Source organism: Malus sylvestris, chromosome 7 (assembly GCF_916048215.2).
Source record: "Malus sylvestris chromosome 7, drMalSylv7.2, whole genome shotgun sequence".
NCBI classification, from domain to species: Eukaryota; Viridiplantae; Streptophyta; class Magnoliopsida; order Rosales; family Rosaceae; genus Malus; species Malus sylvestris.
Genome location: NC_062266.1, coordinates 29,836,182 through 29,857,761, shown reverse-complemented (window position 1 = coordinate 29,857,761; position 21,580 = coordinate 29,836,182). Strand labels below are relative to the sequence as shown.

The 21,580-nt window shown below is 42.1% G+C and overlaps 2 protein-coding genes and 1 pseudogene across 2 annotated transcripts; 1 reads left to right on the top strand and 2 right to left on the bottom strand.

The window, feature by feature from the left end:
- The first annotated feature begins 6,517 nt into the window (after positions 1-6,517).
- Positions 6,518-9,150, top strand: LOC126630611 (laccase-12-like). Its single transcript, XM_050300758.1, has 5 exons — positions 6,518-6,727; positions 6,834-6,985; positions 7,126-7,499; positions 7,621-8,583; positions 8,694-9,150. Exons 1-5 carry the CDS (start codon positions 6,599-6,601, stop codon positions 8,822-8,824), a joined length of 1,749 nt encoding a protein of 582 aa, XP_050156715.1. The 5' UTR covers positions 6,518-6,598; the 3' UTR covers positions 8,825-9,150.
- A 2,616-nt stretch (positions 9,151-11,766) lies between these two features.
- On the bottom strand, positions 11,767-14,124 carry LOC126630268 (cation/H(+) antiporter 15-like; annotated as a pseudogene).
- Positions 14,125-19,711: 5,587 nt separating this feature from the next.
- Positions 19,712-21,234, bottom strand: LOC126630614 (uncharacterized). Its single transcript, XM_050300763.1, has 2 exons — positions 20,100-21,234; positions 19,712-19,773 (listed from the first exon to the last, which is right to left on the bottom strand). Exons 1-2 carry the CDS (start codon positions 21,181-21,183, stop codon positions 19,745-19,747), a joined length of 1,113 nt encoding a protein of 370 aa, XP_050156720.1. The 5' UTR covers positions 21,184-21,234; the 3' UTR covers positions 19,712-19,744.
- Positions 21,235-21,580: the final 346 nt, after the last annotated feature.

Sequence of the window (21,580 nt, the reverse complement as noted above, 5' to 3'; positions counted from 1 at the left end):
CTTCCCTGCCGGCATTGGGCCGATCAAATCAAGTCCCCACTGGGCGAAGGGCCAAGGGCTGATCATAGGAGTAAGAGGCTCTGGAGGGGAATGAGGAATAGTCGCATATCGTTGACATTTGTCACATGAGCGGGATACTTTGATGGCATCCTGGTGGAGTGTTGGCCAGTAATATCCTTGGCGAAAAGTCTTGTGTGCTAGGGACCGAGATCCAGCATGATCTCCACAGACTCCCTCATGTATTTCCCGAAGGACGATTTCCGCCTCGGCAGGCGTAAGACACCTTAAGTATGGCAGGCTAAAACCTCGCTTATAGAGTTGATCATTGAGGATCAGGTAGCGGGTAGACTTGTATCGAATTTGCTTAGCCTGGACTTTATCATTTGGGAGGGTGCCATGAGCAAGGAAATTATAGATCGGGGTGATCCAACTATCCCCCTGTTGTAAGTTGCATACTTCTGCGGCCATGGTGCTTGGTGTTGCCAACAGTTCGACATGAATTTTTCTTCCAATCTTGTCTTCCACAGCTGAGGCGAGGCGAGCCAGGGCGTCTGCATGACTGTTTGCCACTCGAGGAACTTGGGTGATCTGGTAGTGGAAGTGCTTGAGCAAAAGTTGTGTTTGCGCAAGATATGCTGCCATGGAGCTGTCCTTAGCATCAAAGTTGTTGGTAACCTGGTTGACCACTAATTGGGAGTCACTGAAAATATCAATTTGTTTAACCCCGAGGTGTTTGGCCAAACGTAATCCTGCTAGAAGGGCTTCATACTCGGCCTCATTGTTTGATGCCTTGAATTTGAAACGAAGAGCATACTCCATTGCTACTTTGTCGGGCGTAGTCAAGACTAGTCCCGCTCCACAGCCCTGTTGGTTGGATGAGCCATCAACATACAGACTCCATGCTGGGGTTGTTGGTTCTATCTTCTGAGCTTCCGGGGGTAATGAAGCCACTGCTTCAGGTGTAGAAGCAATGTCAACCGGATATGTGAAGTCGGCAATGAAGTCTGCCACTGCTTGGCCCTTCTCAGCTGGCTTTGGTTGGTAGGAGATGTCAAACTCACCCAACGCTATTGCCCATTTAATCATTCGCCCTGAAGTGTCAGGACTTTAGAGTATCTGTCGAAGAGGATAATTGGTAAGCACGATGATGGAGTGCGCTTGGAAGTAAGGACGGAGTTTTCGAGCAGACATGACCAATGCTAGAGCTAATTTCTCAATGTTGGAGTATCGTGTCTCCGCATCTTGTAGGGCCTTGCTAGCGTAGTAGACGGGCCGTTCGACACCACTGTCCATTCGAATAAGAACAGAACTGACTGCTGAAGCCGAAACCGATAGATAGATGATGAGAGTGTCACCAACTTCTGGTTTGGAGAGCAGAGGGGCTTTACTCATGTACTCTTTGAGGTTCCTGAATGCCTTGGCACATTCCTCCGTCCATGTAATGTACTTCTTATTTCCCTTGAGTGCTTTGAAGAAAGGAGCACATCTGTCTGTGGCCTTAGAGATGAACCTGGTTAAGGCTGCCACCTTGCCAGTAAGGCTCTGGATGTCCTTTGAAGTTACCGGTTCCTTCATGTCGAGGATTGCTTTGATCTTCTCGGGATTAGCTTCAATGCCTCGTTGGCTAATCATGAAACCTAAGAATTTGCCAGAGCCTACGCCGAAGGCACATTTGTTGGGGTTTAACCTCATTCGATACCTCTTCAAAATAGTGAAAGTTTCAGATAGGTTGGTGATGTGTTGGTCAGCATGTTTGCTCTTGACTAACATATCATCAACGTAAACTTCCATGCTCTTCCCAATCTGCTCGGCGAACATTGAGTTGACTAGTCTCTGATAAGTCGCTCCTGCATTCTTTAGGCCGAAAGGCATGACTTTATAGCAGTATAGTCCTCTGTCGGTAGTGAAGGCTGTGTGTTCTTGATCCGAAGGGTTCATGAGGATTTGGTTGTATCCTGAGTAAGCATCCATGAAGCTCAGGAGTTCACACCCGGCCGTAGAGTCTATAAGTCTGTCAATAAGAGGAAGAGGGAAGCTATCTTTCGGACACCCTTTGTTTAGGTCGGTGTAGTCAACACACATTCTCCACAAGACCTTTTTGAAGCAAAAGACTTTCTTTGATCGGATTTTTCTTAACAAGGACCACATTTGCTACACATGTCGGGTAATTGACTTCGCGGACAAAGCCTATGCCTTTGAGTTTTTCAACTTCTGCTTTCATTGCCTCGTATCGTTCAGCGTCATAAGATCTTCGCTTCTGTCTCACCGGCTTGATCTTGGGGTCAATACTCAAACGATGACAAATGACATCGGGAGAGATGCCTGGCATATCCTCGTATGACCAGGCGAAGACTTCAGTGTTCTCTTTCAAAAAAGATATCAATGCTAACCGAATGGGTGGTGACAATGTGGTGCCAATCTTCACCATGCGATCTGGATAATCTCTTGAGATAGGTACATTCTCCAACTCTTCAGCAGGTTGGGCTTGCTGGGTGAAAGAGTCATCTCGAGGATCATCGGGTTGATTGTTGCTATCAGGAAGATCCAAGTTCGCTTCATCTAAGCTGGTCTTTGTGACTTGGTCATGTACAGACAGGGTTTCCTTGGGTCCGGGCAAGTGTTGTTGCTTAACTGAAGTGTTGTAACATGATCGTGCACTAAGCTGATCTCCTCTGATGTAGCCGTTGCCATGGGGGGTTGGAAATTTCATCAACAGCATATGCGTGGATACCATAGCCTTGAGATCATTGATGCATGTGCGCCCAAAGATGACATTGTATGCCGTTGGGCAGTCAACCACTAGGAAGTTAGTGGTAATGGTAGCCGTGTAAGGGCCTGTACCAATAGTAAAGGGTAAATGTATGCTCCCTAAGGGTTGCACGATATCACCGGAGAAGCTTATCAGAGGAGAAATCGAGCGATCGAGCAAGTGTTCAGCTACACTGAGTGCCCTGAAAGCTTCGGCAAACATGATATTGACCGAAGCCCCTGTGTCTACGAGGATTCGTCGAACATCAAAGTTGGCTATGTGAGCCTCTACGATTAATGGGTCGTTATGAGGGTAGATGATGCCTCTTTCTTCCTCAGGGTAGAAACATATCGGATCCCAGTTAGGCTTTTGATACTTTCCTCCCCTGATGTCTTCCACGTGAAACACTTGGTGACCAGGCCTCAGAATTCGTTCACTGTTTTTCATGGCCCTATTGGAAGATTCAAATATGGGTGTGCCGCCGCTTATGGAATATATGACATTCACCTGGCGTTGGTTACGGTTATCCCTTTGAGGGTGAAGGAGGAATTGATCAATTTTTCCTTCTCGTGCCAAAGCTTCAATACGATCACGGAGGATGATACATTTCTCGCTATCATGGCCGTTATGCTCATGGTAGCAACAAAACATGCCCGCGTTATTCGGGGGCGTGTAATCTGGGTGCCTCGGCTTTGGCTTTGGTATCAGGTGAGCTATGCTGGGGTAAATGGCCGCGCATGTGGCATTCAAGGGCGTGTATGTCTCATACCTTGGGGTAGGGGGTATCTTGACGCGGGTTTGACCCACTGCATTGACTGCCTGGGGGCGAGCGTTATTGTGGCGATACCCTTGGTTATCGGGATAGTGTCCCTTACTCTTTTTACTGAAAGGAGAGTGGTGAGGATGGAAATCCTTCCTCTTGCCTTGAAATTGATATGTCTGTTGATTCGATGAAGCATTATGCAAGGCATGGGGAGGTGCCACTGCTGTTTGGAAAGTCGAGGTCTTCTCATTTAGGTGAGTCTGGCTTCCACCTCCCACTTGTTGATAAAGGATGGTTGTAGGGGGTTTCTCCTGATATGTCTTTGCCTCGGCGGAGGCATGGTTATAAGCCTGCGCCATCACCTCAGAGTAAGTCTTCCAAGTATTGGCATTGATCATGTATTTAAAGAACCAATCACGTAGGCCTGCCGTGAAGGCTTTGAGGGCAGTCTTGTCGTCTGCCTCGGCACATCGGGAGTATTCATGGCTGAAGCGGCCAGCATACATACGTAATGACTCGTCTGGCTTCTGGCGGATAGTGTACAAGTCATCTGCAGAGTGCAAGCGATCGGTTTGGAAAATGTGTTGGGAAACAAATAGTTTCCTCAATTCCTCAAATGAGTCTACCGTCTCAGGTGTAAGACGACAATACCAATTTAGAGCTCCACTAGAGAGGGTGGAGGGGAAGAGAAGACATCGCTCTTCGTCGGTGTGCATCCGGTATGCCATGGTGGACTCAAAGAGGTTAAGGTGCTCAATCGGGTCCTCTTTTCCAGTATAAAGTTGCAAGCCAAGCTTTTGCTTTGTCTTTGCTTGAAGGGGGGTGTTGAGGATCCTCCTTGTAAGAGGGCCAGGCCTGGGTTGGTTCCAGTCAGGTATTTCAGCCTGACGTTCAGCCTTCAACTTGTTTACTTCCTCAAGAAGTTGTAGGACAAGGGGGTCCTGAGCGGAGTTATGTGTCACTGGAGCTTTCTTTCGTAAATCTCCATCTCCTATTGGAATTAGGAAGGTTTGATCAAGGGCATGTGATTTTTCCCTGGACTCGCTGTACTGGCTTCCAGGGTATGTCTGTCGGAACACCTCTGAGTCCCCTGTACCCTCATGTCTCTCTAGGACTTGTTGCCCCTTCCCCAAATTGGTGGCCGGCTTGGGCCGTGGCAGGGGACCGAGTCTCTCAAAAATCCTTGGGTCATTAATCTTTGAGCTTATATGGATGGAATTCTCTTGACGTTGCTTCAGGAAATCCCGACAATCGCGAAAGACGGCTTTCGATCCTTCTGCCCCTTCAGCAAAGAGGTGTCTCCCTCCACTTCTCATGGTTCGGGTCGAAGCAACTGGGTTAAGAGAAGCCTCATGTTGATTATCAAGTCGAGGGGTAATCTGTTCCCTATCAGGGATATCTATGTCGAATGCATGTGACCCTCCATGTTGGAGGGCACCCAGTTGATGGTTGACTTCCACGGGGGCAACAAGCTCGCGTGTCTAAGCTTGCCTAGCTTCGTGGAGTGTCTCGAAGAGCTTCTCATATTGCTCCTGGAGGACCTCATTCCTCATTGCTATCTTGTTGTTCTGAGCTTCCAACTCATCGACTTTAGCTTGAAGAAGAACTCGTTTTCCTTCCTTCTTTCGTTGTTTCGCACTATGTGCAAGGGGGGTGTCATTCTGTGTGCTGTGGCTTCCTTCGCTTCCCATGTTAGAGAGGGATGCCTGGTCAAAAGAAAGTGTACGAATGATAGAAACCAGCTTGACACAGCTGAAGAGAGTAGGAATAAGTGTCGTTTCCCACAGACGGCGCCAAATGTTGATGCACAAAATCAGCGAAGACTTTGGTACAACAGAAAGTGTCAGGTTTTGTGACCTTCGCTTGGTTGCTTCGGTCACTAGTGAGGATAAGTACGTAAATGAATAGAGACAGAGAAGCAAACACAGGATGTACGTGGTTCACCCAGATTGGCTACGTCCACGGAGTAGAGGAGTTCTTATTAGTAGTGAAGGGCTTACACAAGTACAAAGGATCAAGCTCTCAATTTAGTGAGTTCTTGTGAATGATTTAACACAAATGGCATTAGGCCATATTGTGGGGGAATGACCCCTATTTATAGAAAAACTTGTAGCTTTGTCACATTGACATGTGTCATGTTATGATTGGTTCTTGATGTCGACACGTGCTGCGCTCTGATTGGCTTCTAATCTTGACACGTGTCGAGTAGTGATTGGCCTCCTGGTCGGAGGGGAACTCTTCTGGGTCCTTGACAGTATAGTGTTGGCCGGTGCTCGGTAGTTTCGGGATTGGTCAAGTATGGTACAAACATGAATAGTACCAGGATTGACTTTTTAGTGTAAAAATGTGGTTTTTCGTTAAAATTTCCTTTATTTTTAGGGGTAGCTAGCTGGTGATGTTACATGTATGTACTCGTTTTAGACAAAGGAAAAACCAAAATATCAATTTAATTATCTTGATTCATTACGTGTTTAGCATAATTATAGCACTATTAGCATTAAAAATCTCTCAACGTATAACTTTTCCGACCCGACGACACAAACAAAATCACCAAACTAGTGTCGTTTTATCAAATGATTACTTTAGGGTTTAAGGTTGATTAGTCTAGTTTAGAAAAAGAGAACAATGGGTTTGACTTATAATTATGTGTCTAATTTAGTTTTTGTCTTTTGACCCTTACTATTGTCTTCACGTACGTTGGAAAACAGTGGGATTTCTTTTTGTATTTGCATTAACATACATACGTCAAAAAAATATACCAATATTAATGCTTTTATTGAATTATTCAATCCCAGAAAGAAGACTTGAGAAGCAAGCATTGACGAAATCATTCACTTTGGATATAGGCCAGTGGGTGCAACAACTCCTACAGGGTTGAGCTAAGTTTGCTAAAAAATCTGACCATTTTACGAATCAAAACCTAATCTGCCAACCTCTAACGACAACCTCTCTCCTCAGAGTTTTACTATAAAAGCATCCCTCCACTCTTACTTCAGCATTCAAACTACCGTACCTTCTCTCTATCATTCAAACAAAGGTTAATTAAGGGTTGATTAGTGAGCTCATTGCCTAGCTAATCGATCGAGATGGAGGCACTCAACGCCATTTTCGGCAACAAAAACCGATTCTCCTTAAGCCTTTTCAGCCTTTGCCTTCTATTGGCTTCATCGACGATATCCTTGGCAGAACCCAAAATTCACAAGCATGAGTTCGTTGTAAGTTTAATTTCTACATCTCTGTATATTTGTGTGTCTAGGTCCCTTTCATTTTTCTTCTTCTTATATACTTATTTGTGACCATTTAATGTTGAAATGGTTATAGATTCAAGCAACAAAGGTGAAGAGGCTGTGCAAAACCCACAACTCCATCACAGTGAATGGACAATACCCTGGACCAACCTTGGAAGTAAACAATGGTGACACTCTTGTCGTCAAAGTGACGAACAAAGCTCGATACAATGCCACCATTCACTGGTAACTAACACGCATGCATGCATGCACATGAATATGAGAACGTGCATGCTTATGTTGCCAGATAGTCTCGCAAGATAATCTTTTATCTTCTTCAATTCTCCCAATAAATTAGTTAGCATGACTTATCTTCTTCATTTCAGGCATGGGATTAGGCAGATGAGAACTGGATGGGCGGATGGGCCTGAATTTGTGACTCAGTGCCCGATTAGGCCAGGAGGGAGCTACACCTACCGGTTTACAATTCAAGGTCAAGAAGGTACTCTGTGGTGGCATGCTCACAGTTCATGGCTTAGAGCCACCGTTTACGGTGCCCTCATCATTCATCCTAAACAAGGAGACTCCTACCCGTTCACTAAACCGAAACGCGAAACAGCAATTCTTCTTGGTGAATGGTGGGACGCAAACCCTATCGACGTTGTTAGGCAGGCGACTAGGACAGGAGCAGCTCCAAATGTTTCTGATGCATACACCATCAATGGTCAACCTGGTGATCTTTACAATTGTTCAAGCAAAGGTAATTCCATAACTGCTTGTATCCCTCATAACGCAAATTGACCATAATAATTGATGTAACGAGTAAATTTTGCGTGGCACATAATGTGATCAGCTAAATTTTCACTGTGATTGTTATGCAGACACTGTCATAGTCCCTATAGACGTCGGCGAGACCAACCTTCTGAGAGTCATCAACGCTGCCCTCAACCAACCTCTTTTCTTCTCCGTGGCCAACCACAAACTCACCGTTGTTAGTGCTGATGCCTCCTACACCAAACCTTTCACTACCACGGTGCTCATGCTGGGCCCTGGGCAGACCACCGATGTTTTAATTACCGGTGACCAGCCACCAGCCAGGTACTACTTGGCGGCGAGTGCTTATTTCAGCGCTCAAAATGCAGCATTCGACAACACCACCACCACCGCCATTCTTGAATACAGGTCTGCTCCTTGCAGCCCCAATTGCAAAAACGGTCCAACAGTGAAACCCATTATGCCACAACTCCCTGCTTTCAATGACACAAACACTGCTTCTGCCTTCACCAGAAGCTTCAGAAGTCCAAGAAAAGTTGAAGTCCCTACTGAAATCGACGAAAACCTCTTCTTCACAGTCGGTCTTGGACTTAACAACTGCCCTAATAATTTCAGAGCCAGAAGGTGCCAAGGCCCAAACGGGACACGCTTCACTGCCAGCATGAACAATGTGTCATTCGTGTTTCCAACCATCTCAATCCTTCAGGCTTACCAACAAAACATTCCCGGAGTTTTTACTGCCGATTTTCCAGCAAACCCTCCGCTGACATTCGACTACACAGGAAATGTGAGCCGCTCTCTCTGGCAGCCTACGCCTGGCACTAGAGGATACAAGTTGAAGTATGGCTCAAGGGTGCAGATTGTGCTGCAGGACACAAGCATCGTCACACCCGAAAACCATCCTATCCATCTTCACGGATACGATTTTTACATCCTTGCCGAAGGTTTTGGAAATTTCAATGCCCAGAATGACACGAAAAAATTCAACCTTTTTGATCCACCTATGAGGAACACAGTGGCAGTGCCGGTCAATGGATGGGCAGTCATCCGATTTGTCGCTGACAATCCAGGTAACAATTTCATTTTTTTCACACGATGATATTCTATTAAACTATTCTAACCCAGTAGCGCAATGTTTCTAAGATTTGTTTATATTTAAATATATGTTTGATACATGTAGGTGTATGGTTAATGCATTGTCACTTGGATGTTCACATCACCTGGGGTTTGGCCATGGTGTTCTTGGTGGACAATGGAGTTGGGGCACTGCAATCGATCGAGCCACCACCGGCGGATCTGCCCCTGTGTTAAGAATCGTATGATCATATCAATATAAACTTCTGTAAAACCCGACTACCGAGTTTTCAATTTTCCCTTCTATCAGCTGTATGATTTCATAGTTGTCTGGCGCTCCCCTGCATTTGGGGGCCTAGTTCTTGCTCTGTTTTACTGTTCTTTTTTGATACATCGAAGCGGGTTTAGCGGAGATGGCGCTTGGGTTTCGTAAACTGAGCTCACCATCTGATGTAGTCACAGACAGACATGCTTTCATTGACTCATAGATTGTTTTGTATTTTGTAAGCGAAGTGTTAAAAGAAATCTTCTATGGTTAATGAAATGATCTGTTTTTCTTGTTATTCCTCTGTTTTACTTAAGTTGGCACTCAAGTGTGAGCCTTAATATCATACCCAACACGCTAACAACTTTTAACCACCGTTCATCAGTCATCAGTCTTTCGAGAAGTTTTACAGTGTGACGGTTACCACTTACCAATCTAAGTGCGTTATAACACTTGAATTAATAACACCATCTAAGAGTGTCAATATGATCGCCACACTAACTTTCTAGTCATATAATTCAATAAGCGTTGTTTTGAAAAGAGAAAAAAAACAAATACATATATAAAGAACTTGGGGGAAACTTGAAATAAGTCCAAATTTGTAAGCAATTACTAGATACAGTCCAATTTTATTTAATTATTGGTTTAAGTCCAATGACTCATTGTCCACGTCATTTTATTTTCATTCTTTGTCAAAATTACCCCTTCCTTCTTGTTCAGTCTTCTTCTTTCAAGCTCTTATGATTTCTTCCTCCTTTTTGAAATACAAGGTCACAATTTCTAATTTTTTTTCAGTGGTATAGAGCTTTGAAGTATGCCAATACACCAACAAAAGGTGCGTTGATGTACGTGGTGGGTTTTGGTTTTGTAGCATCAAATCTTGCATCTTCCTACTTGTCATCCCCACCAGGTCCTCCCACAATAGCAGTAGTTAGGTTGTTTTGATTGGGAACATTGCCATGAAAATATGAGTTCATGCGTACACTATTAATTTCTTCCTAATATTTAGTTTGAACTTGGATTATACATATTTTTCTTTTCAACCTTTATGGGAAATGCATTGCTTTGTTTATCTACCTGTATTATATATTTCTCTAATGAATCTATTTGTATATTTTGTTTATTCTACCCATGTTATAGATTAATTGTGTTATCTACCTATACGATATGTTTTTGCTCATTAGTCTATTTATATCAAATATTATTTTGTGTTATCTATCTATACAATAGGTTTTTATTCATAGTCTACCTATATCATAGATTAATTAATATTATCTGTCACATCCCGGCCTGGGCCCTACCACATCCCAGGCTCGACTCCGCCGTAACACGATATTGTCCGCTTTGGGCCCCGATCACGCCCTCACGGTTTTGTTTCTGGGAACTCACACGAGAATTTCCTAGTGGATCACCCATCATGGGATTGCTCTCGCGCGAACTCGCTTAACTTCGGAGTTCCGATGAACTCCGAAGCCAGTGAGCTCCCAAAAGGCCTCGTGCTAGGTAGAGTTGAGAATATACATATAAGGCTTACAGGATCCACTCCCTTGGGCAATGTAGGATGTTACAATCCACCCCCCTTAAGGGCCCGATGTCCTCGTCGGCACACTACCGCCCAGAGATTGGCTCTGATACCAAATTGTTACATCCTGACCTGAGCCCCCACCACATCCCGGGCTCGACTCCGTCATAGCAAGATATTGTTCACTTTGGGCCCCGACCACGCCCTCAAGATTTTGTTTCTGAGAGCTCACAAGAGAATTTCCCAGCCATCATGGAATTGCTCTCGCGCGAACTCGCTTAACTTCGAAGTTCCAATGAACTCCGAAGCCAGTGAGCTCCCAAAAGGCCTCGTGCTAGGTAGAGATGAGAATATACATATAAGGCTTACAGGATCCACTCTCCTGAGCAATGTGAGATGTTACATTATCTACCTACATCACAAATTTTGTATCTACCTCAACAACGTTTCTTTTAATTTTTGATAAACTTATAAGATTGGTTGTAATATGTTTTTAAAATGTTTTTAATTAGAAAATGGGTAGATAAAGGTATTTGAAGATTCAAATTTTAAAATTTTAAAATTCAAAAATAAAGAAATTAAATATTTTTTATTTTCAAGGGGCAAAATAGGTGCAATAAAAAATCAAATAAAATTGGACCCAATCCGAAAACAGGTGAATTTTTTGGACCTGGATCAAATTGTCCTATTAGTCCAAAAGATAGGTAGGCAAATGTGGTTACAACTAGATAAAGAGAAGAAAAAAACATAGGGGGTGAGGAAAACAAGCTACAAGTATAACACCCAAGTCATTTTGTTTACAAGAAAATCCTAACGCTTGATAAGGCAACAATTTCTAAATTTCCAAAACTCACAATCTTCTTGCCAAACTAGATAAAGGCAGAAAAAGGTATAAAAGTATTTAAAAGTGGGTGACCAGATAAATATGTTGGATCAATACAAACAAAACAAGCAATTTAATTTAAAAAAAAAAAGAAAAATAAAGAATTTCATTGACATCAATGGCAATCGGTTAATACATACACAATGTTATGATTTTCCTAAGCTATTGTCTAACCCTATCAAGTATAAAGGTGAGTAATGCCCAATTCAATTCTCCGAAAACCTCAAGCCCTAAACCCTTAAATTATGGACTTTTTGAGTCCCAAATCTCCTACCTGGATCTCCGAAGTGAGACCCAAGCTTCGAGCCTGGCCCTCAAATTCGGAACTTGGGGCGTGGATCTAACATTCGGAACTTGAGATCCAAACACAAAAAGCAAAACTCAAGCGCTAAATGTTTGAAAAGTATTGGCTGATATCGAGTATGCATCTATTTTTTAATATTACCAAATTTCGTAAGAAGTGTTGTAGATTAATTCTCGATACCAAATAATCTTTCTCCCGAAACGATTCATCGATGAAAGTTGAACATACTTAGCGAACTTTTTGCGGATTCGTTACGAAAACCTTTATGACTTAAGCCCCTGGTTTCTTGCATGACCAGTACATTCACCATCCCACCACAGAAATCAGGAGAAGCAAGCATGTCACCAATTACTCCCAACTCTGCATTTTCCATGAATTCTGCCATTTGTTCCTCCGACAATGCCTTGTTCGTATGCCGTCGCCCCACCATCACAAGATCATACTCGACCTGCGACTGCCTGATGGTATCCATAACCTGTATGTTGTCATCCACCTCGATGTCAATCCAATTCAAACAATCATTCCCAACATTCCTTAGCTTAAACTCATCCACCAACGACTCATCGAGCATTTCCTCCTTCTTTTCCTCTTCATCTTCTTCTTCCAATTCATTCCGAAAGGTGAACCTGTAGACCGTAAGGCCCACATCAGGGCTGCCTGACATGCAGAATGCATAGGATAACGCCTCACGGTCGTCTGGTCCACCGATGAAAAACAACCCTACATTATAGGTGAAATGGCTGATCCAGCCATGCTTAGCAGAAAAACCTCTGTCAACCAGTATTCCAACTGTACATGGGGCATACGCTTGTACATTGATGTTGAATTGGCGTATGGCGGCAGTCATGGTAGAACCGACCATAGAGTGGTGGTTTTGATGAAATGGTACGATGATAAGAGGTATAAGCTTGTCATTCGCTAGATGGAAAATCGTCTCGTGCATGCATTTATAGGGAACTATCATTTTGTAGGTTCGGATGGTGACCGGTCCTCTGGAGTTTCGTGAGTAATTCTCAAAGGCTCGCATCATTTGGCGTGTGGGTGAATCTGTGCGCTTAAACGTCTTCCTCTGCTTCTTGTAAGGGATTAGCATTGGCCCGGCGGGACCAATGTGCTCGACAGCGTGGACAACGTAGGCGCAAATGGGGCTTGTATCTGTTGGGTTTGAGGCTTCAAGGAGGGTGATGATGGTGCGAACACTTTCTTGGTTGTGAAAACAACAAAGAATTCGAAATGTTTCATTGCTTTTTGGCATTGATTGCATATTTCTGACTGCTGAACATAATTTGGTTGATGTTAAGCTCCGTATTTGAGGTTTGTATGAGAATCGTACAATTGGTGTTAGGATCATCGTCACCACCAGAAATGACAACAAGATTTGAGTAAAACATTGATCATCTACCATCTGCAATTTTCAAATAAGGATTAAAACTAAATAAATAGAAGGTATTAAAAGAGTGGATCCAATTGATTACCTCCATGGTCTTCCATCGATTATAAGCGATAAGATCTATTATGCCCTTGATATTCAGGATGACGCCGAGCAAGAGACTATTTTTTAACCTAATTTTGCAGCACAATGCAGCCACTGTGATTGCCCCAATCTTGGCAACATATGACACAACAATGATAATCTGAAGTTTGGTAAAACTGCTCCAATCGCGAATCGAATACACGTCTATAGTGTAGCCAACACGGAAAAAGAACGTCGGCAGAAGAAACTTGGAGACCATGAATTCGGTCTTCTGTACTAATGCTGCACCCAGAGGTGGCCCATGTGGAATGGATAACCCCAGAATTAAAGGACCAGTTGTAGGCGCTGTGCCTATGAAGTCAGAGATAAATGCCATTACAAGAACCCCAAGTTGTATTGCAACTATGTAGCTTTCCTTCACTTCTAAATCTTTGGGCGTCTTCTTGATAATCAACAGTAGAGCTGGTCGTATGACGTGAAGAGAGAAATATAGCAATGCCAACAAGGAAATGAAAGCCTCCAGTCCTTGGATTCCATGCTTTTGCATAAACATATAATGCAATGTGGTGAATGCCCATTGAATAATATCACTGAGCATTGCAGAGGACATGGCAAGTTGCCCCAACTCAGAAGTCATAAGATTGAGATCATCCATGGCCTGAGCAATGTTAGGGATATAAGTGTACGATAGAGAAAGCGAAGAAAATAAGACCAAGATCTTTCCTCCACTGAGTCCACGAACGTTGCAGGCCAGCGGGGAAAGGATGGTTAAGGTGACTGCCAACGGGAAAATGAAGCCCGCAAGACCAATCTTCCAGGTGCTATTTGCTGTCCTTCTGACCATGGAAATGTCCAATTTAACTGCCATTAGGAATATAGAGTATATTACGCCGAGCCAAGAGATTGTACTAAACAAAGGATAATCTTGATTGGGGAATAGTCTGTCCCTGAGTTCCTTGTTGCGCCCCAGCACAGATGGCCCCATGATAATGCCAGCCTGAAAAAATCAACCAAAAGATGGAATCAGTTCAGAGTATAATGCAAGTTTGCTTCTGCAGGTCATGAAACACGTGAGTTAATCAGTTAAGAACATGGGTAAGGACTTTTCAATCATAATTATATCAAGAAAATGTCTTTCAAATTATGATTAACTGAATTGTTTCGTTTTTATCTTTTATTTCATGTGCTAGGGATGAAGGAAAGTATATGGGAGAGAAACGAATGATGAAGAAGTTGATGGAAGACAAGAAATATGACAGGAGTAAAAACGAAAAGTAAAATCTAACAGGCCTGTGGCTCTTTGCCTACAAATCAGCTGTTTGAGGCACTTTAGGCATTTCATCAATTAGGTTGCTTGCCACCCAAGGAAAAAAAAGACAAATAGGGAAAACAAACCAGGAGGCTGCAGACCAGCTTGGTTTGTCCTAGAGGCCTCAGGAAAAAATAGAGCACCCTGGACGTGATGACGATGAGGAGGGTTTGCGCCAACATTAACGAAAACGGATTTTGTAAAGGATTATCTCCTACCCAGATGCCTTTGGAGTATAGGGGGCGAAGTGGTCCACAAAACTCCATTTCTGATCCCGGTTTGTAAGTCTTAGGGATACTGCTTAAGCTTGTCATTTTTGCACCTGCCAAGAATTGAAATGCAATGCAATAAACCCTTTTAAGTTTTCCCAATTATTGTTAGATGATCACCATCTTAAATAATAAATATCGAGATTAATTGGAGATTTAGGGTTGTGAAATTCAGTATAAATAAGAGGAATATCGCCATGCAACGTAAGAAACCGAGCCAGGAAGCTGATGCTATGCTCTGTTGGAACAACTGGCCGGCTACATCTGACTTTGTTGCGGTGGAACAAATCAGAGCCGTTATAACAAGTAATAAAGCGCGGTAAGAGCCGTTGCAATAGAAGGTACGATCCTTATTTAGGTAGACCATGATCGTTTGTCCAGGTCTTCACGTACTAGTTTGTGAGTTGGAAACTTTGATTCCGATGTAAAAAATTCTGTTTAGAATGTGAGGGTCTGTTTGGTATCCTATTAAAAAAAATTCATAATTTTTAAAACATTTCTTGAAAATAATTGTCTTTAAGATTCAAAAACTTGTTTGATATGAAATTTAAAAGTTTTAAATCTTAAAACTTAAATCAGACAAAGAGATCCAAAAGAGGGTGTCGTAGAGGGAGAAAGAGGAAAGAGGAGGAAATAAAGTATGAAATGATCGGAGGGGAGATAAAGAAGAGAGGGAAAGAACACATAATGAAGAGAGCAGATTGAAGTGAGAAAGGAGGAGATAGAACACAGAATGAAGAGAGCAGATTGAAGTGAGAAAGGAGGAGAGAGAAAATAAAGCAGTGTGTTTAAGTTTAAAAACTCTAAATACTTACTTTTTGTGTTTTTAGAGAATAAGTTATATTTTTAAGTTAATCTTGAGTTTAAGTTTTTAAAATAGTTATACCAAACAAGTTTTTAAGCCCTAAAACTTGAAAAGTATTTTAAGTTTAAAAGGTTGAATTGAAGTGGAGTACCAAACATGCCTCGTTTATTTTAAAAAAAAAAAAGGATAGCCAACCAATAGAATAATAAATAAAAACTTGTTTCTAAATGTTTTTGAATTAAAATAAACTTTTTTAATACATTCGATGTTATTTACATTAATTGGTGGGTGATGAGAGATTTATCAATGGTCAGGAACATGGGGCGGTACACGGCACACCATAAGTTATTGTACAAATGAAGGGAAGTTCTTTTTTCAAGTGTCTCTCTCCACTTGTATAATGTCATATGGCCCATGTTCTGGGCACACTGAAAAATCTCTCGTGGTGAGTGGATTAAATCTCACAATGAGCTAGGCATCTTAATTTAGTTCAAATTCGCTTTTGACAAAAATCAAACTAAAATCTCTCACTTACAAAGAAAAAAAAACCAATAAAATTGAACCTTATTTTTGAATTTTGACTCCATCCGTCTAAAAATACCCTATTGTCTATTTTACTTAGCCCTCGGTTAAAGGCAAAATTATTGTTCAGGGGCTTTTGTGAGTCACCTCGCTGAAAAGGGGTGGGATGGATCCTATAATCCCCTTTGTTGCGTATCAAAACTTGACATAATAAATTTGCCGCCTTAGAACCTTATAGTTACGACCGCCATTAACCGGAGCTTCCCGTCTCATGTCACCAACTTCCTAGACCCTCAGGATTCAGGATGCAAATCCACAAATTCGTCGTTAACCTAGTAATCTTATAATCGTTCAGATATAGTCCTGAATTAATATGCATCTGTTGAACTACTTCTCACATTATCAAGGAGTTTTATGATAGAACTTTACCTTTCTTCACCATCCCTATCGCTGGTGACAAAATTTCTAATTGGCATGAATTATAGCAATATGTGGAAATTAGATCTGCTTCCTCTCGCAAGTCACTACTACAAAAATTCAACCTTTGTTAATCTATCAAAAGGGCCCACTGTATATTATATATTTTAGGGTTTAAACCGATAATTCGTTTTCTTTGAACAGGAATTCGTTTATTAGTACATGAAAATATTATTACGTACATTCCAGAAGATGGATAATTTGTTTTAGGGCTGAAACTATAGAAAATCTTAATGTATATTTCATATGAAAAACAGTTTACAAGATTAAGCATAAATAGAAGAATAATCGGGAAAGAGAGAGGAGAGGGGGACAATGGCAGCTAAGCAAGTCAGCTAAGCAAGCATGAGAGTATGATGACCTCCACATTCTCTAACACATGCTTTACAGCTTATTAACAAGCTTTACACAGAAGAGGGAATAACACAGCTCACTAAACCCTAGCTAAACACAGCTTTACAGCTATTAGGGTTTAAAGAATATTCAATAATATTCAATACTCCCCCTCAAGCTGGATCGAGAGATTTTCTGGATCCAAGCTTGAAGAGAATACGATCAAGTTGAGAAGAAGGAAGGGGCTTGGTGAACACATCGGCTAGTTGATCACTGGAGCGAACAAATGCAGTTTGTAACAGCTTGGACTGGACTTGGTTGCGGACGAAATGACAGTCAACCTCGATATGCTTTGTTCGTTCATGAAAGACGGGGTTGGCAGCAATATGCATCGCTGCTTGATTGTCACAGTGGAGGAGAATTGGCTTGGAAGAGATGATGTCAAGATCATGTAGCAAACTCTTTAGCCAAATTAGTTCGCATGCAGTAGATGCCATTGCACGGTACTCAGCTTCTGCGCTGGACCGAGCTACAACAGATTGCTTTTTGCTCTTCCACGTGACGAGGTTACCACCTACAAGAGTGCAGTAACCAGTTGTGGACTTGCGATCAAGGACGTTGCCTGCCCAATCAGAGTCTGTGTATCCTTCAATGGTGAAGTGTCCGTTGTTTTGCATGAAAATCCCGGTAGACATTGAGCTTTTTAAGTATCGAAGGATCCTTTTAACTAGTTGCAGATGATGAGATGTGGGAGAATGCATGAACTGGCTGACAAAGCTAACAGCATAAGCAATGTCAGGTCGAGTTATAGTCAAATAGATAAGTTTTCCTACCAACCTTTGATACTCCGATACATTTTCAAGCTGGATGCCTGAGGTTTCATGCTTGAAATTTGTTGGTAGAGGTGTTTTAGCAGGTTTGCAATGCATCATATTGGCTTCTTCTAAAAGATCGAGAACGTACTTTTGTTGATTTAGAAACAACCCCGTTGGAGATTGATCCATTTCGATTCCGAGAAAGTATCTAAGTCTGCCGAGATCTTTGATTGAGAATGTTGAATGTAAGGTGGCTTTGAGAGCATTGATTTCTTCTGGATTATCTCCTGTGACAATGAGATCATCAACATAAACAAGTACCACCAATCTTCCATGTGTGCCAAGCCTAGTGAACATTGAAGAATCTGCATTGCTTCGTTTAAAACCGGATGACATAAGGACAGAGCTTAGTTTTGAGTACCAAGCCCTTGGAGATTGCTTGAGACCGTAAATGGCCTTGTGAAGCTTGCATACTACTCCTTGTTCCTTCTCTCGTTCATGACCAGGTGGTAGGCGCATGTACACTTCTTCTTCCAACTCGCCATGAAGAAAAGCGTTTTTTACATCCATTTGATGTAGAGACCATTGTGAATTGATAGCCACCGAAAGAAGAACTCTAACTGTGTTCATCTTTGCCACCGGGGCAAAGGTTTCTTTGTAATCTACCCCGTAGGTTTGCGTGAAGCCCCTTGCAACTAACCTTGCCTTGTGCCGCTGGATGGTTCCATCTGAGTTAAATTTTGTCTTGTAAATCCATCTTGCCCCAACCACACGTTGATCTTTTGGCAGAGAAACAATGCTCCAAGTTTTAGTTTCTTCGAGTGCCTTCAGTTCCTCAAGCATAGCACATCTCCATATAGGAGATTGGTTTGCCTCTTCGAAGGATCGAGGCTCCGAGTGTTGAGATAACTTAGTGACAAATGCTGCATGAGATGGAGAGGTCTTGCTATGGTAAACCATTTGTCCAATAGGATATCTAGGCATGTAGATTTCAAAATCATCAAGCCTGACTGGAGGTTGTCTGTTTCGAGAAGGATTCCTTCGTGGGGGAGTAGGTTGTTCAAGGGGCTCTCTCCTTTCGTGGAGGACTTCTTCATTATTTGCTTCCATATTTTCATGAGCTGGCTCTATCTCAATTGCTTCATTGTGCGGTGTTGACAGTCTTGGATCATCAAGGACGAGAGGAGTGGGAAACACTTCATATGAGAGCTCCCCCTGAGGTTCATCATCATGCTTCTGAAAGAAGAAGTGTGTCTCATCAAACCGTACATCCCTGGATACAAACACCTTTCTGGTTTTAGAATCATAGCATTTGTATCCCTTTTGGGAAGTTGAGTAGCCTACGAATGCACACTTGATAGCCCTTGGATCAAGTTTATCTCGGTGAATAGTTTGAATATGCACATAGCACACACATCCAAACACACGGAGATGACTTATGTCAATATCTCTCCCCTTGAGAATTTGACAAGGAGATTTAAACTTCAAGATTCTGCTAGGAAGTCGATTTATGATGTATGCAGCGGTTTGTATAGCTTGGGACCAGAACTTCTTTGGAAGGTTTGCTTGTAACATTAGTGATCGTGTTTTCTCAAGCAAATCTCGGTTCTTCCTTTCTGAAATGCCATTTTGTTGTGGTGTTCCTACACAACTAGTTTGTTGCAAGATTCCATGCTCACTTAAGTAAGTTGTCATGATTTTGGAAGTATACTCAGAGCCATTATCAGACCTTAAGATGCCAATATTAGAGTTAAAATGATTTTGAACTAAGTTATGAAAATTTTTGAAACACTGGAAAGCTTCGTGCTTGAATTTAAGTAAATACACAAAGGTAGTTCTAGAGAAATCATCAATGAAAGAGATGAAGAATCTGTAGCCATCAAAAGACTCTAAGGTTGCAGGTCCCCAAATGTCGGAATGGACAATTTCAAACACTTTGGTAGCTCTAGAGAGAGAATGGGGAAAGGGTAACCTGGTGGACTTAGATTTTTGACAAACTTCACAATCTGAAATCTCTTTACAGAAACTAGGAAAAATAAAAGACATAACATGGGAAGAAGGATGAGCTAATCTCATGTGCCACAGCTGCTCCTTGTTTACTGTGTTTGAGTTTACGTAGAAACCTTTTGGAAAACTTGAAGAGAGATTGACATAGTACAGTCCATTGAGGAAGAAACCTTTACCAATCGTTTCCTTCGAAACTCGGTCCTGGAAAATCACACAGTGAGTGGAAAAGATTGCAAGACAATTTAGCAATTGTGTTATTCTTCCTACTGACAGCAACTTGAAAGGAAAGGAAGGGACATGCATGACAAGGGATTCCTTTTTACTTGAGAAGATTTTGAGTTTTCCTATGCCTACTATACTAACTTTGGTGCCATTAGCTACGGAGACAAAAGAAGGAGTGGATAAGTTTTGAAAATCATTTAGTAAAGATGCATCGTTAGTCATGTGATCAGAAGCTCCTGAGTCGACTATCCAAAAACCACGGCTACTACTAAGATCCAATGCAGTGGAAATAGTTGCAACAATACCTGGCACATCATTTTGTGACACTGAGCTTGATTGTTCGAGGAAACCAGCAAACTTGCCGAGCATGGCTGCAGGATTTTCATGATTTGTTGTCCCTTGTTTCTGTTGCAGGAAGTTAGCAAATTCATTTATGAGAGTAATGGGACTAGAAGAAGAGTTCATCACATTTTTGGAGACATTGTCGCAAACAAGGTTTCCTTGAGGAGTGTAGGCAGGCTTCATTTGGTTTCTTGGTGCTCTTCCATCATCATTAAACTTGGGTTTAAGTTCTGGATGAAGAATCCAGCACTTTTCTTTTATGTGTCCAATGCCTGGACGACCTATTTTCACACAGTGAGAACACTTTAAGTCTGGTCGTTTTCCCTTGTATGGTCTGAAAGAGGTGAAGGCTCTTGCTTCTGATGGCCTAAGATCTGATTCTCCAACGACAACGACTGCATTCATGACCTTCTTCCTTATTTCTTCGCGTTGAATAACGTTGCAGACCATCTGGAAGGTGGGAAGTTCAGGTGTCATCAGGAGATGACTTTTAAGGTCCTCATATTCTGGTCCGATGCTGGCAAGCAACTGGAACACTTTGTCTTCTTCAGCACGCTTTAAAAGAATGGTTGTGTCCGTGGTATGAGGTCTGTAGAGATCCAATTCATTCCATTTGGCCTTCAAGTTGCCAAGATGTTGAACAAAAGAGAGATTTCCCTGTTGTAATTCTGTAAGATCTTTCTTCAGCTGGAAAACTCGCGCAGCATTGTTTAGATCTCCATACATGTCTCGTACAGAAATCCAAAGGTGGTGAGATGATACTGAATAACTGAAAATCTCAGCCATCTTTGGTTCCATTGAATTCAACAGCCAAGACATGATAAGTTGATCTTGGGACACCCATGCTGCATAATCTTGTGAAGTTTTTTCGGGCATGATATCATCCTTTTGAATGAACTGGATCTTTCCACGTCCTCCAAGAGCGAGAGAAATAGCTCGTGACCAAGGCAGATAGTTGAATTCGTTTAGGAGCACTGAGCTCAAACGTTGAATTGGGTTGGTATCCATAGTTTCGTTTTTTGAAACTTTCTCTGATGATGTTGCCATAATGGCTTTAACTGGTTTGAATTTGGTAGGATTTCGGAAGAACACAGATGCAGGTCCTTGAGGGATCACTGCTCTGATACCATATAGAAAATCTTAATGTATATTTCATATGAAAAACAGTTTACAAGATTAAGCATAAATAGAAGAATAATCGGGAAAGAGAGAGGAGAGGGGGACAATGGCAGCTAAGCAAGTCAGCTAAGCAAGCATGAGAGTATGATGACCTCCACATTCTCTAACACATGCTTTACAGCTTATTAACAAGCTTTACACAGAAGAGGGAATAACACAGCTCACTAAACCCTAGCTAAACACAGCTTTACAGCTATTAGGGTTTAAAGAATATTCAATAATATTCAATAGAAACCGTTCCAAGAATTCGTTTTTTAGTACGTGA

Coding starts and splice junctions, on each gene's coding strand:
- LOC126630614 (XM_050300763.1), bottom strand. CDS start 21,183: ATGGCAACATCATCAGAGAAAGTTTCAAAAAACGAAACTATGGATACC. Junction 19,774..20,099: donor GTCACAAAATGATGTGCCAG/GTATTGTTGCAA, acceptor GTGATTTTCCAG/GACCGAGTTTCGAAGGAAAC.
- LOC126630611 (XM_050300758.1), top strand. CDS start 6,599: ATGGAGGCACTCAACGCCATTTTCGGCAACAAAAACCGATTCTCCTTA. Junction 6,986..7,125: donor TACAATGCCACCATTCACTG/GTAACTAACACG, acceptor TCTTCATTTCAG/GCATGGGATTAGGCAGATGA. Junction 7,500..7,620: donor TTACAATTGTTCAAGCAAAG/GTAATTCCATAA, acceptor ATTGTTATGCAG/ACACTGTCATAGTCCCTATA.